Source organism: Equus przewalskii, chromosome 4 (genome assembly GCF_037783145.1).
Source record: "Equus przewalskii isolate Varuska chromosome 4, EquPr2, whole genome shotgun sequence".
Taxonomy (NCBI): Eukaryota; Metazoa; Chordata; class Mammalia; order Perissodactyla; family Equidae; genus Equus; species Equus przewalskii.
In genome coordinates, this window is record NC_091834.1 from 102,515,677 (window position 1) to 102,530,144 (window position 14,468).

The 14,468-nt window shown below is 51.5% G+C and overlaps 1 protein-coding gene and 1 long non-coding RNA gene across 23 annotated transcripts in view; one reads left to right on the forward strand and one right to left on the reverse strand.

Annotated features, from left to right (window-relative positions):
• PRKAG2 (protein kinase AMP-activated non-catalytic subunit gamma 2) overlaps positions 1–14,468 on the reverse strand; it is a 279,715-nt gene that overhangs the window by 158,623 nt on the left and 106,624 nt on the right. The window contains exon 1 of one of the 22 annotated variants that reach the window (XM_070616875.1): positions 9,396–10,115. The exons of 19 other annotated variants lie outside the window; for them this stretch is intronic. In XM_070616875.1, coding sequence (XP_070472976.1) covers positions 9,396–9,489 — 94 coding nt within the window. In that variant the 5' untranslated portion in view covers positions 9,490–10,115. Of the gene's footprint in view, positions 1–9,395; positions 10,116–14,468 lie in introns of those variants that run through there. 2 more of the 22 variants (XM_070616873.1, XM_070616879.1) reach the window with 2 other exon arrangements.
• LOC139082951 (uncharacterized) lies at positions 10,159–13,718 on the forward strand. Its single transcript, XR_011539340.1, has 2 exons — positions 10,159–11,286; positions 12,162–13,718. It is a non-coding gene; the product is annotated as an uncharacterized lncRNA (long non-coding RNA).

Consider the following 14,468-nt stretch of genomic DNA (forward strand, 5'->3'; position numbering starts at 1 on the left):
TTAAGCAAGATAGAGGTTCATTCTCCTTCACACAAAATATGCCTGATAGGTAGGCAGTCCAGAGCTCCTATGGCAGCTTCGCAATGTGAATTCAGGCCCCTATCTGTATTCTTTACTAAATTCAGTGTGTGCCTTCCATCTGCAGCAGTCACCTTAGGGTCCAAGATGGCTGCTAAGCTCCAGCCATCACATCTACATTTCTACATTCAAGGCAGGGGAAAGGAAAAAGGGACCAAGGGGGATTCAACTTTACCCTCTTTTAAGAGGCTTTACCATAAGTCTAAACAACATCCCCATTTATAGCCCACTGAATAACATTGTCACAAGCCCTATCGAGCCATATACACTGCCACACAATGAAAACCAGGGTCCTGTTATTGAGGAAAATGGGGAACATGAATCTGGGTAATGACCAGAGACCTGTCACAGGCAGAGAGAATGAGGCACAGTGTCCACACTTGAATCTAACGAGACAGTCCAACCAGACTAACCAGACTCTGTGCTGAGTTATTGTTTTACTGTGAAAATGAGGGAGCCCAGGGCAGGTCCTGGAGAGCTCAGGAAAGATTCTGCGGAAAACATCTCAGAGGGTGGAGGACCTAGAGGAGGAGGGCGGCAGTGGGGGTGTCAAGCAAGGAGAAAAGCACACCCAGCTCCATTCTATCTAGCTCATCTTCTGAAGACAACCGTGGAGCCAGAAGGGACCCTCCTGGCCACGTGACCCCGAGAAGTCCCTCTCGGAGCCTCCTGCCCGGCTTCTCTTGTATCAGCCTGGAAGAAGAGCAAACCCACCAGGGGCTGCTGTTATCTGGGTGCTCAGTACTGTCAACAAACCCAAACAATGCAGAGGTGGATCAGGGCCTGCCAAAAGCTGCACAGTGGAAACTTCCAGAAGGGTAGGCTGCAAGGGTTCCATTGTTCGTTGTTTGGGAGAAAAACCTGCTTTTCTGGATGGAACTGCTCTTTTCCATCTGCTGCTGATAAACCAGCCACCGGTCAGGCAGATCCAACAGCATGTGGACCCACCTCAGGTGAAGGCCACACAGGTTCCAGCAGGGAAGTGGGGAGCAGAGGCGGTCAGTCCGGGAGTAATGGCCATAGCATTTCCCTGAATGTCCATGAGGGACACTGCACTGAGTGGTGCCCACCGAGGACCATCGCCTGAGACACCTGTGTGGTTACCCTGAGCTCTGGGCAACTCCTCTGATGTGCCAGGCCCAGGCCTGCCCCAGACCTTCGCCCCACTGCTTCTCCTGCCTGGGCCCCCTTCTGCTCTCCTCCACCCATCTCCCCTCCCCACTGGTTGGTGATCTCCCTTGATATGGCCCAGTCTTGCCCAGAGCAGCTTCTGCTTCCCCAACTCCCACCCTCCACATTGAAATCACAGTCTTCTGACAAAATCTCATTTTACCCTTTAACTTTTATCATATTTCAATCATAGTTTATCATACATTTTAATTACCTATTATGCACATTTGCTCAATGTCTAAATGGTGCATCACTGTATCCCCAGCACCCAGACCCATACCCCACAGTACGAAGCTAATAGATGTGTTCAGTGAATGCGTTATCGCAGAGGACGCTGGGGACTGAGCAGGAAGCAGGAACTGAAAGAGTCTGTGATGCTCAAGTCTGAGGTCGAGGCAGGGCAGAGCGCACAGGCAGGGCTGAGGGGTCCGCGAGTGGAGCTCTGGCTCGAAGGAAGCACCTTTCGCGTCAGAACATCTCTCCTGCACCTCCCGAGGGCCCACAGGGCGATGCCAGGTCCTCAATGGGCCCTTGTGTTGGCCTGGCCATACCTTCCTGTCACTTTCATCCAGAAATAAGGCCACGATGAGGTGGGTCTCAGACTCCACGCAAAAGTGGCCATAATGCATCCCTGGCAGGTGTGTGTTTTCAGAACCCTCTTGTCACCCCCCCACTAGCCACACTACGAGCCAGCATGTGGCTGTTTCCTGGAATAGCGTTAATGACGATGGGAGGGAAGGGCGCCTCTGCGCTCGTCTGCGGACACTCACATGGCATTTTCTGCACCCTGGAGGTGGGATGGAGGACCTGAAGGAAACCTGTCAGTACAGATGGCCCTTCACCTTGCTCCTCAGGCCTGGACAGATGGTGTCCTTTAAATGGAAGGAGGTTGGTCTCATCTTGGCTGAGGAACGCATCCCTGAAGGGAAGGAACCCTCACAGGAGCTTGAGCCACTGGGCGTGTGAGGCCCCAGAGTCCAGGGCGTCTGGACGTGGGGACACCAGCCCTCCTCCCAGACTGTCTTGCTGGAGGCTCAGCTCTCAAGGAAGGCAGACTGACCCTCAGCGGAGTTGAAAGACTTAGAAGTTAGAGCTAAGGAGGACAAGTGAGGACTAAGGAGTAACATCTTCTATTAACTCTATTTTCTTAGGTTCTCTGTTCTGGATGTTCTGGCACCCGGGGCCTCGCTGACTGGGAGAGGCCGCCCCTCCGAGGGGCAGCCAGTCCTTAGAGAGAGCGCGCCTTTCATGCAAACAAGCCAATCCAGAGCCCAGACGGAACCACCTCCTCTATCTGGCTGTTCCACTCCAGGAGCACTACTCCTCTGTCCTAATCAGGCCAGGTACGCGACATCTAGAGACGGCCCTACGCCCCAGAGCCTGCTGAAATGATCTGCACTAGCTGTCAGCCCGCTGTCTCCGCCTGGCCCGGCCTCTCCCATGGGAACCACAGGGAGGGCGCCTCCCTTCGCTCCTCCTCCTCACCCACCCTGTGCTTCCCCGTGTGGGCTCCCTTTTCCCGGGAACTGTAAGGGACACTCTCTGCTCAATGGCGGTTGTCTCCAGATCCGCTGGCCTTGCTGCACCTGAATAAGAACAAAACCCACACTTTAAAATACATCTCCCTATCCTCTTCGGGGCACTTCCCCTTCTCTTTCTTCACTCTGTACTGGCAGACATTAAAAGGTTTCCCAATACGTATATACAATAAGTTATCTGCCAACAGAAATGCTTTAAGGAAGATACGCATTTCATTCTCACTAACAATTTCTCATAAGCCCTTGGCGAAGCATATCCTCGCTGAGACGATCTCCCAAGGGCGTCCCCCTCGGGGGCGCTGAGGACCGAGACAGTCAATGCGGCCCGGAGCCTGAAGCCCAGAATTCAGAGTCAGGGGTATTGTTCTCTGGTTGTTTCAGCCTTGTCTCTCCAGCAGAGCTGAAGGTCTCCAGAAGGAGGGGACTATCAGGGATTCAGATTACAGCTACGAGGCCACAGGAAGGCTGACGGGGGCTAAGCCGAGCCCGAGTAGTTTCGTCACTTATCTGCTGTTCATTTATGAAATCACCAGTGTTAGCTGATTTGTGCTGCCTCTTTCAGCCCCAAGTGGGGCTCGCAAAGCATTTTAGTTCTTGATAAAACTCCCTTCTGAGTCTGCCTTGAATGCTCCACCTCTTCCTTCTAGGTGGTGCTCTTGGCCCTGGAGCCCAGGACCTGGAGCCCGGGCACCTGCCCTCATGGCGTGGGTTATCTGTGAGCACATTGCACTGCATGGCTCCAGCCCCATTCACGCTGGACTCCACAGGCCCACACGGGTCTGATCAGCTGGGAGGTGAAACACTCCCTCGTGGGGGCTTACACCTGCACCACCACTGTCATGACATATGCATGGAGGTCAGAAGGGCCAGGGCCTGGGCCAAGGGGCGCAGAGGGACAAGAAGCTTCCTGGCCCTCAGGGAACATCCCCGTTGATTTGTTCTCGAGAGTATTTGGACCTCACATATTTTCTCTTTGAAATTATTAAAGACAAGTTATTCCCCGAGGACAGAATTCACCTTGATCTTTAACTGTACCAGGTTCTTGTACAGCGGTGGGAAGCCCGCAGGATGCTTTCCTAGGTACCGATGCTCATGTCCTGGGCCAGGGCCTGTCTGGGCAGGTCTGGAGGTCAGAGCCACAGGGGTCGTCAGACCCAGCCAGGCTTCCAGCCCTGAGCCTGGGCCACCGAGCCATGGTGGCTTCTCCATGATTGTCCAGAGTCCCCACGTTTAAATCTACCCCTTTCTCAAATCTTCTTTCTCCTTTATTTCTCTACTCATTCTGCTCTGCAATCTTGTCCTATTGTCTTTCCACACTTTCAGACACCTGCTGTGCCAGAATCATTTGTCCAGTGTCAAGGGTCTCTGCTCAGAACCGGGGCTCCCCAGAGGAAAGCAGGCCCCAAACCACCCTTCTCACACGCGGCCTCATCTCTCACAGCCCAAGAGTGCTCCGGGAACGAGCACCACTTCACCGACTGTCTCATCCCTCAGGCCTATTGCTAGAACGTTCCTTATCTCTTCTGCTGGGAGCAGGAAGGGAAGGAGCATCCATAGCGACAGCCCCAGCTAGCAGTGTCTCCTTCAATCGCCACCTCAACCCTGGAGGCGCCAGTGCACAGATGTGAAACCGAGGTCCGGAGCGGGTGAGTGAGCTGTCCGAGGAAATGCACACCCTGAGCCGCTCTGACTCCGGGGTGACCTGCTGAGCGATCCAGGGAGCCCTCAGTGAGAGCATGAATCCGGGAGCGCTTAACTAAGGTTTTCCCAGGAAGCCCTCGTCTGGGGCCATTCCTTCCACCTGTTGTCTACCAGGGGCCCTGGTCCAGGGGCCGCCAAGCAGTGTCTGGTGACGGCTACGTGGAGGAAAGCAGAGCAGAGGAATGACGAGCCCTCCCTGCACAGCCTCGTGTGGGCCAGGCTGGAGGCGGCGCAGCCGCAATCGGTTTCCAGCTGGGAGGAGCATTCCTAAAGTTCGTGATTCTCAAGGAGCACCATAAACGCTCTTCTCTAATCCCCAACGCCTCCCCCACTGATGGTTACAGAGTCTGAAAGGCCCCCATACAGCCCCTCCTGCACCTCTAGGAGTCTCCTGTGAGCACAAACTCAGCAGGGAGAATGGGGGCCAGGGCTGGGAGGTCAGTGGGCACCACGACTGGGAGAGGCAGGGCAGGGGCATGGGCTTGAGTCCCAGGGCTGCCCTCACTGTGCTGGGGCCATGGCTAAGACCCCCACCCTGGAGCCTGTCCATGCTCTTCTCAAGACCCCCAGGGGCTTCATCTCATGCAGGTACATTCCCAAGTCCTCCCCATGCACACAGGACGATGAATAAACTGCTGTGCCCGCCCTCCCCACTGCGTCTCCAACCACGCATTTCGCTCTGTGTCCTGCTGTCCAGCTACACTGGCCTCTCGGTGTCCCGGAAACACACCAAGGGTCTCCACCTCAGGGCCTGGGCCTCCCACCCGTCTGCAAGGACCTGAGCACAGGCACCTGTGTGGCCCACTCTCTCCTGTCACTCAAGCCCTGGCAGAGGAGCCGTCCTGCCCAGCTAGCTGCCCTCGTCCTGCCTCCTCCCCCACCGCGCTCTCCACTGCCCAGCATCGCAGAGGAAAACTCGCCTCTCTGTGGAAAAGCCAGGCACAAAAGACAAATGCCATGTGATTCCACCCGTCTGAGGTACCTAGAGCAGCCACTTCACAGACAGAAGCAGAAGAGGGCTGCCAGGGGCCAGCGAGGACGACAGAACGGAGACCTGCTGTTTAATGGGTGCAGAGTTTCCGCTGAGGGTGATGGAAAGTTCTGGAGATGGATGGTGGTGATGGTTGTACAACAATGTAAATGAAAGTAATGCCACTGAACTGTACAATTAAAATTGGATAAGACGGTAAGCCTTACGTTCTGTATATTTTACCACAATTTAAAAAACCACCTCAGGTGTCTGCCTCACCAGGCCCCACGCCCCTGAGGGTGGACTGGCGTCTTGCTCTACCCTGTGCCCCCAGTGCTGGCACAGAGTGGAAGGCCAGACGCTGGTGGGGTTGGGCTCTGTTGAACCTAAAGATGGGTACGTTACACCGTTCTCCCTACTTCTCTATATGCTCTAAAATTCTCATTATAAAAAGCTAAATACATATATTTGAACGAGCGACTGAATGAACATTGAGATCTTTTGAGGCAACCCCTATCAGGATGCCAAGAGCCAGGTGGGCAGCCAGAAGCAGCAAGAAGACCATGAGGGCAATGGCGGGGACAGGACGGGGGAGGCTGCACGGACAACAGACATCACTCTCCAGCCTTGCCCGCTGCTTGAGGCCAAGAGCGACCGATGCCTCCCGCAGTGTCACTCCCAGCCGAGGGCTCCGCTTGCATTAACAGGGGACCAGAGAGCTGGGGCAGGCAGTGTTGGGGTGACGTGTGGACCTGGGCACAAGGAACTCTGGAGTTTTGTTCCAGAAGAGGTTGTCCGCTCACCCCAAGAAGGGCTAACAGGAAGAGCAGGCTCAGCGTAAAGCCAAGATTTGTCATTGGTTCTGGTCTCCAGTGTCACTTAAGACTCGGGCAGCACGGGGACAGAGTGCCAGCTTCCTGTCTCCAGTGCCGCCCTCAGAGGGATCTCTTGAGACTTCAGACAGTTTTTATTTAATTTCTCCCCTCCAACTGCAGAGGGTAGAAAAGTTGCCACAGTCAATTCTCTTTTATCTGATTAGCATAATCCTTTTCTAATCTTCCTTTCACATTTTTATTATCATTGCCACACGCTCTTGGTCGACATAATCTGGATCTCTGTTGGCCAAAGAAATGGAAAGAAACGGCTTAAGTCAAAATTATCGCTCGTCTATCACATGGAGCATGAGAACCTGCGTGGGATGTGCACCCTCAGTTTTGCAGCGGGACGGGCAGGCGCTGAACTGAGGCCGAAAGGGACAAGCTCCCGATGAATTAGAACTCCCGCGGGATTTTATCACAAGGCTCGAAGTGTTCAGAATTCCACTGACAGCCACGTATTCCATACAGAAGTGCCATCCACAGGCAAATACAAACGGACTTAGTAACTGCTGATCTGTTTGCTATGCCTCGATTCTCTCTTTTGATTATTCTGGCTGATCAGGAGGCTGTAGGGACAGCTGTGTGTGTGTGTGTGTGTGTGTGTGTGTGTGTGTGTGTGTGTGTGCACGTGCATGGGTGTGTAACAAAGATGTATCTCTTGACCTGAGGAACGGCAGGGAAACCAACCAACAGCATCAAGTGCCTCTTGTCCCGTGAGGAATGGCTCCACCTTGAGTGGAGCAGAGGGCGCAGCGAGTGGTTCCTGAAAAGATGGACAGCCCCAGAGGAAGCAGAAGAGCCTCAGAAAGCTTTACTCGGGGGGGAAAACAGGAGAAGTAAAAGACAGTTTCACCACCCCTCCTGGAAACTCTCTTCGGAGGAAGAAGAGGCCCCCTCTAAGATTCTTTTGGCTACAGGAATAACTATATGAAGGGCAGGAAGTATCTGAAAGGGAATTTAAAAAACAGAACCCTGACTCACCCTGGCTCACTAGGGAACCAGGAACCACCCTGGAACGCTACCTTTTCCACCCACCCCATAATCAGCCATGCTGAGTGAGAAGCTGTGATGCAGCAGACGTTAGGGTTAGAACAGCAGACCGAATGCTCCTTCAGGGACAAGGTCGCTGTCCCTGAGAAGCCAGGAGATCACAGAAGAGGCACACGGGATGGCTTTAGAGAGAGGGATGGTTAAACTGGGTCTTGAAAGGTGGGTATGGTTCAGATAGGTAGGGAGCAGGAGGGGATGCTCAGTCAACACGCCCTGTTTTTCTTCTTTTGGTGTATCCACCCAGCATGTCTGAGGGGCCAGCACCGGCCATCTGGCCTTGCTCTTGGCTCCTCTCCCAGTGAGACTCTGACAGAGGAAAATCAGGACACACCATCAACATGACTACCTGGGCTCTGGCCACCTCGAGGGGCCTTAGCCTGCTTCCCAGATCATACAGGAAGCTTGTGGAGACAGCAAGGACCCTGTGGTCAGAGCTGGCATTTGCACGTGAGCATATACAAAACTTGGTCGACATGCAAATATTATTTCCAATCTCAGAAGCACAGGAGACGGGATGACAGCCAGATTTTAAACACAAGGGGAAAAACCACTGTCTGGCAAATAACAGGCTTTAATACTGGGCCCACCCTGCCCCATTAGCAAAACCAGACTTTTAGTTAAATCATAGGTTCAGATTTAATTCTACAGTAAATGAGTGTTTATTACTTTGTTATTTAAAATATAAGCCTTCTGTTTAAACCACATCTATGAATCAAGCCCAGGATGTTTGTCATTCCTGCCCTGGTTGGGGCAAGGCACTGTGTTCCCATGGAAATTCACCTTTGCATCCCATTAGACACCACCTTCTGGTTCCTTCACGAGATTGAAACCCCTGAATCCCAGAGCTGCTGTCCCCGTCACTTGCAGTCCCCAGGCATCAGTGGCACGTGGGGTCCACGAGCGGCTGTCCTAAAGTAACTGGTTAAGTTGGATGTGGCAAGAGATGCAGGCAAGTCTTATATATACCTTTTTCTCTTCTCACTATTCCAGTTTTCACATCCTTCCCAGATGTTTTGCCAAAGTCATTCCCCACTACACATAATGACTACTTTTTGCCACTTACCATGTCACATTGCACTCAAGGGACACAATTTAATGTACCCATCAGCTTCCCCATCTTTACCACCACTGGGCTATGTGAGTGGGGCCTGTTGTCCCATCTTACAATGGGGTGTTCAGGGACAGCCCAGGTCAGACAGGCAGTCGCGACCAGAAAGTGAACTCCAATTCTTAATAAAATGAAGCCACGATTGAATTTTAAGTGGGTAGGACTCAGCCAGGCCCCCCAGGAAGCTCAGAATGCTTTGGAATCTACCTGTCTGACTCCAGCCAGACAGGGGCAACACCCACCCCAAATCCACAAGTCACCAGAAATACTGAATCGCAGATGCTTTACCACATGTGACAGCCACACTGGTCCCAACCCCTGCAAGTGGAGAAGCTGTTGAAGGTCCTGGAAGCCAGGGAGACCACAAAGCAAGCTTTTCCCCCAGGGGACACAAACCAGGCAGGTGTCTTTCCCTCTCTGCTTAACCCTCGATCTGTCCGATTACTCAGCCACAGGTGAAGGGGGCTGAACAAGTCCTTCTCCCAACACTGGTTTTCTCTCCACACATGCACATTTCATTTTTAACACCTGAGAAGAACAATTCCAATCCATTCTTCCTATTTCCCAAGCCGCTAGTTTTGCCTAAATGAATGACAATCCAATTGATCACTAACCTAATTAGGCCAGGTAGGGCAAGGGAGAGAAAAGAGCCTCAGAAAAAGTAATGCTGGACAGTTCATGATAGCAGCATTACCACCAATAAGGAGATGCTCGCCAATCTATTTACTGCCTAACAATTACATCCACAGTTAAAATGGAGAGGCTGCACACAGCTATTGCTTAGGAGGCTGCATGCACATGCACACACGCGCACACACACACACACACACACACACACACCCCATGGGGTTTCCCTCCTATGGCATGAACCCGCAGAGAACTGGCAAAGGGCAGTGTCCTACCAAAAAGGCCATGGGGCTCCGACTGGCGCCTCTCGGTGCTTCGGTTTGGGTCCTTGTGTTTCTTGTTCCCCCTGAGACTGCCGAAGCGCTTCATGAGTAGCTGTGGCCACAGGAGCAGTGACAGGTGGACATACCAGAACCTGCAGAACCAGTGTCAGTCCCAGGTGGCAGGGAGCCGGGAGAGGTGCAGCATCAGCCGGCAGGTGCGGGGCGCCCAGCAGCCTCGGCCACCAAGAGCTTAGAGATAGAGCGCGTGCTCAAGCGACAGCCTGCGAGCCAGGCGTCCTCGTAGGGGGCCCTGGTGCTAACGCAGGGTGGGTCCCTCTCGGAGCCAGCAGCCACGGGACACGCAGGGCAATCCCACAGCAGTCCCGCCTCTGATTGAGAGCCCAGCAGTCCTCACGGTCTGCAGCTCCAGCCACAGCGCTGGAGCAGTCCACTGTCCTTATGCAGACAAGAAGCTGCCGGAAGCGCCGGCAGAACCTCACCGTGGGTTTGTTTATATAGTTAAGGTCAGCCTCACACTCAGACACTCCAGGGCTTTTTCCTCCTTGAAATTAAAAAAGGAGGGAAGACGAAATAGGCAAGGGGAGCGCCGGCCCGCCAGTCATGTGCGGATCTGCAGATGTCTCTTTAAAAAGACTGTAAAAGGAAACCACCCTGTACAGACAATTCTTGGCACCAATTGGCCAGAGCACATTCCCATTATGACATGACATCACACAACTATTTTGATTCATGTGTTCCAGGCCTCCACGGGGTCAGAAGGCTCCCGCTGCCTCTGGGTGGAGAAACCACAACTCCCTGGGCTGGAAACTGCTGAATCTGTTTCAGCTCAGGGTGCCTCGCAATGAAAGAAGCAAGACCACCTGTAAGGAGGGGATATAGGGTCCCCCAGAGTCCCATGGAAGGGTCTTCAGCAAATGCACAGTTTGAGCCCTGGACTTGCTGGGAATTGCAGAATGACAGAGTTCCAAGAGATCTTAGAGGATCTAGTCCATTTTATTTCAGATGGGGAAACTGAGGCTCAGGAAGGGGATGTGACTTGCCCAAGGTTCTGTAGCTAATGGTAGAACCAGGACTTGAATTCTAATCTCCTTGATTCCTAAGCCAAACCCCTGGTCTAATTAAAACAAACAAACAAACAAACAAACCAAAAACCAGAAACTTTTTATAGTTTCTATGTGTTTTGCAACTAACAAAAAAAAATTTAAAAACACTAAGTAGGGAAAAAATTTTCAAATTTTCTTTGCTGGTATCTTCACTAGACTAAAAGGAAGTTACAGGATTGGCTACTAACTAGCTTTGTGACCTTGAGAAAGTTAACTTTTGTCTCTGGGCCTCAGTTTCCCCCTCTGTGAACTGAGATGAGACTTGACCATACTGGCACTCAAGTCTACTTCCAGAAGTCTGAACTCTAACGGCCATTCAGTGTGCCCTTCCTCTCCTGCTTGGACTCATGGATAGATGCAGTGATCCAACATTATGCCAGGACGCATGGATGAAAAAACAAAATAGGTCTTGCCCTCAAGGAATTTGCAAACGACTTGGAGAGAGAAAGATAAACTGTTCAATGATACTAACTGGATAAAAAAACTGTATGTGATCAATGGCAAGAGGCCAGAGTGGACAACGAGTGTCATCAGCACAAATGGATGGAGGGGTGACCGCATGGCCCCACTTGGAAAGGAGCGTTTACATTGGCCTTGAGGATTGGGGGGTCTAAGAAAAGGAGAGAGGCCAACACAGCACCTGTGGAGGAACCAAGCCTTCCAAAATAAGGAGCAAACCCCCGCTCCAGCTGGGCCCCCAATATACTAGTGGATTATCTCTGTTGTTAAGTATGGTGGCCCAAACTTACTGTGATGAAACCCTGAAAAAGACTAAAGAGGTAGGTTTTGGAATTTCACATTTAGATTTCTTTTTTTTTTTTTTTCAATTTAGCTTTTAAGAGAAGTTGAAAGGTTCTCCTGATTTAAAAATAAAATAAAACAAAGCAAAACTTCTTGAGGAAAGGACAGCCAGACAAGTGTCCCAGTAAGAAAGGAGCATATGTGGTTAAAAGGAAAATGGAAAGTCTTTGTCTAAGCCAATGTAATATTCTTGTACTATATGATAAACTATGTAGAAAGAGATAACATTTCCAAGTTAGCGACTACAAGTGGATGAGTTTAAATTCATGTGGAAAATAAACAGCGACTTAGGCACGCCTGATGGTTCTGTGCTTAGTTTATACGGTCTTCACTCATCAAGTATTTATTCAGCCTCCACCAGATGCACAGGACGTGTTGATGGAGGGGATCGGGGCTCTGAATAATTCAAAGACATTCTTGTCCTCTAAGAACTAGATTTTAATTAGTAAAATAATAAATGCCATTTGTTGAGTGCCTATCATAGGCCACTGAGCATACTGGTCACCTCACAAGTATTATTTTATTTCCTCCCTCCCACACACCTGTAGGACAGGTATTATTAACATGATTTTATTTAAAGATGAATAACTGAGAGAAGTAGCTTGACCAGGATCACACAGCTAACAAATTGGTAGAACAGGGACTTGAATCTGATTGTCTGATTCCAAAACTCCCATCTTCCCACCGTACCCCACGTTATCACCACACGCACAGAAGAGCTCAACAGTAAGGCCAGAGTCTGGGCAGTGCTCTAGGTTGAACCCTACAGGATGTTTGAGGACCAGTGGGGACTGGAATGATTTGGGAAGGAAAGTTTCTCTCTCCATTCTCACTTGTCATTTTTGATCTTCAGGCTGGGAATTTAAAGGCAAAAAGAGAGAAGAGCCTGATTTCTGTCTCCGTCCACCTTGTGACACAGATCAGTGGAGCAGGGAGTCTATGACGAGCCAACTTGACAAATGGGCGCACCGTGCTGTAGACACCAGGCAGACCTGCCTGCCTGCCCTGAGGACACGTCCAGGCTGCTGAGCACAGAAGCAGGGAGAACATTCTTGTTTCCTCTGCCCTGCAGGGCCGGAACTGACTGTTGCTGCCCAGCTCTGGGCTCCAGACTCTGAATTCACTCTATAGGAACACTTGGTGCTTTTGCAGAGGGACATAAGGATATGGCAACTTAGGCGGAATGAAGAAAAGAATTACCCAGATCGTTCGGGGGCCCTGTTCTATTACTGAGAAGGTAACAGAATATTCTGAAAAGAGATGGTGGAGTTGGCCTGATTCAGCAAAAAGTTGGTTTTGGCTCAACACAGTTATCGGTCCCACAGGATGGGTTCTGGAAAGCTTTTGATGGAAGGAGTAGGGGAGCAGGGTTAAGTGCAGCTTTAAGAAAAGCTACAGGACAACCTTGATGGTAGACACAAATCTCCAAAGAGACTCCAATTACACCAACAGCTACTTTTGACCTCACTCAAAATGCTCCTCCCAGGGCCAGCTTTACCCAAGAGCGGAGAAAAAGGCTGCTGGTGACACTGGACTTCAGAAGTGTAGAAGCACTGACGGCTGAGTAATGTTTACGGGCAGCTCTCTGGAGGCGGGGAGAGGCAGCACTGGCTTGTAGGGTCTGCCACTTACTGTGGCGTAAATACTCCAACCTTGGCCCATTTCAAGGTAACAACGTGGCACAGACAGGCTTGCAAATTTCCTGAAAATTTAACAATTGGCTCTCTTACCACTGGGATCTTCCTGTTTGACTCACACATGCCTGAAATTCCTTAAACTGGGACAACACTTTTTATTCCGCAATTAGAGACGGATGCTGATGCAGGGAGAGGTGACACGTGCACACTGCAGGTTAAAGACCGAGGACTCTTTCTTCAGCACGTCTGACTGATGGGGCTGGGGGGCGATGACCACTCACAGGACCACTAACCTTCCTCAGTTTCCACCATTTGACGGTCCCAAACAAACGAGAGGCGGAACTCCCTCACACAACTGTGACTCAGCTGCCGGAACACGCTCTGATGGAATGCCTTCCACACCCAGGAATGCTTTTCAAGGGGAGGGCTGAAAAAAAAGGGAACTAATGGCTCCCGAGATGGAACTGTATTTTAAATGTATTTTAAAAGGGCCAGGGCCTCTCTGGATCAGACTTTACAGAGCACTCTCTTGGTTGGGGCTACAGCCGGGAAGTCTGGAAGAGGACCAGGTGGCAGGGCAGCAGATGCCTTCTGTGTCGGTGCTTTTCCCCAGGCTGAGGGGACAAGGCTGTCCAGGTCACCACTTTGATGCGAGTTCTACAAGGTTTGGGGAGGGTGGAATTATGGGTAATTCTAATCGTGTTCTTTATGTTCTTGTGGTTGTTGCAGTTCTAGTTTTTCAACTATAAACCTACACTTGACAACTAGAAAAACACAGTGGCATTGAAGAGCACTTCCTGGAGACGTTTTGTGCTGTGAACTTGCTTCAGTGTTTGGTTTTGTGTGTTTCTTCTTTTTCCAGCCAGATGGACAGCTCCCTGAGAGCTGGGGAGGGGGGTCTCATGCAATGGGAGAGAGAGCACCAGTACTTAGTGATCCAGTTCATAGAGGCGGCTCTTGAGCAGGAAGCTCGGTGCTCTGTGCTCTCTGGTCACCTTGGGGGTAGCATATCCTGTCCTGGGGGTGTGTTAGCCTGCCCCCGGAGCCAAGGGAGACAGTGCTGATGGCTCCCCTGCACCGCGCAGGCTCTAGCCTGGGTCAGCAAAAGCTTGGTACTTACCCTGAGGTGGCGTCCACTCAGCAGCACAATGGGGAATGGGTCCAGGTACCCAAATGTTTGGATTTTACAGGGTGCGTTGGTCTCTGCACATCTGGATGCTGCCAACCACTCAAAAGCCAGAGTGTCTATCAACATCACTGGCACTGCTGGGGGCAGGAGAGGTGGGGAAGTCAAGGGGACTGCAGATGGCAAGCAGAGCAGGCGCTTGCTCACCTCTGCTTCAGGACGCCCAGGATGGAAAGCACTCACTCCCTCCGTGCGGCAAGCTCTGCGTTTCCATGCCATGAGCAGTAATGAGTTCTCATACTTCTGAGGTGTAAGACCTCTCTGGAGCCCCGGTTGACCCCAAAATGTGGGTAAACCAGTTCAAACGTTGGAAGTTCTCAGCCGGAGATCCGGGTGG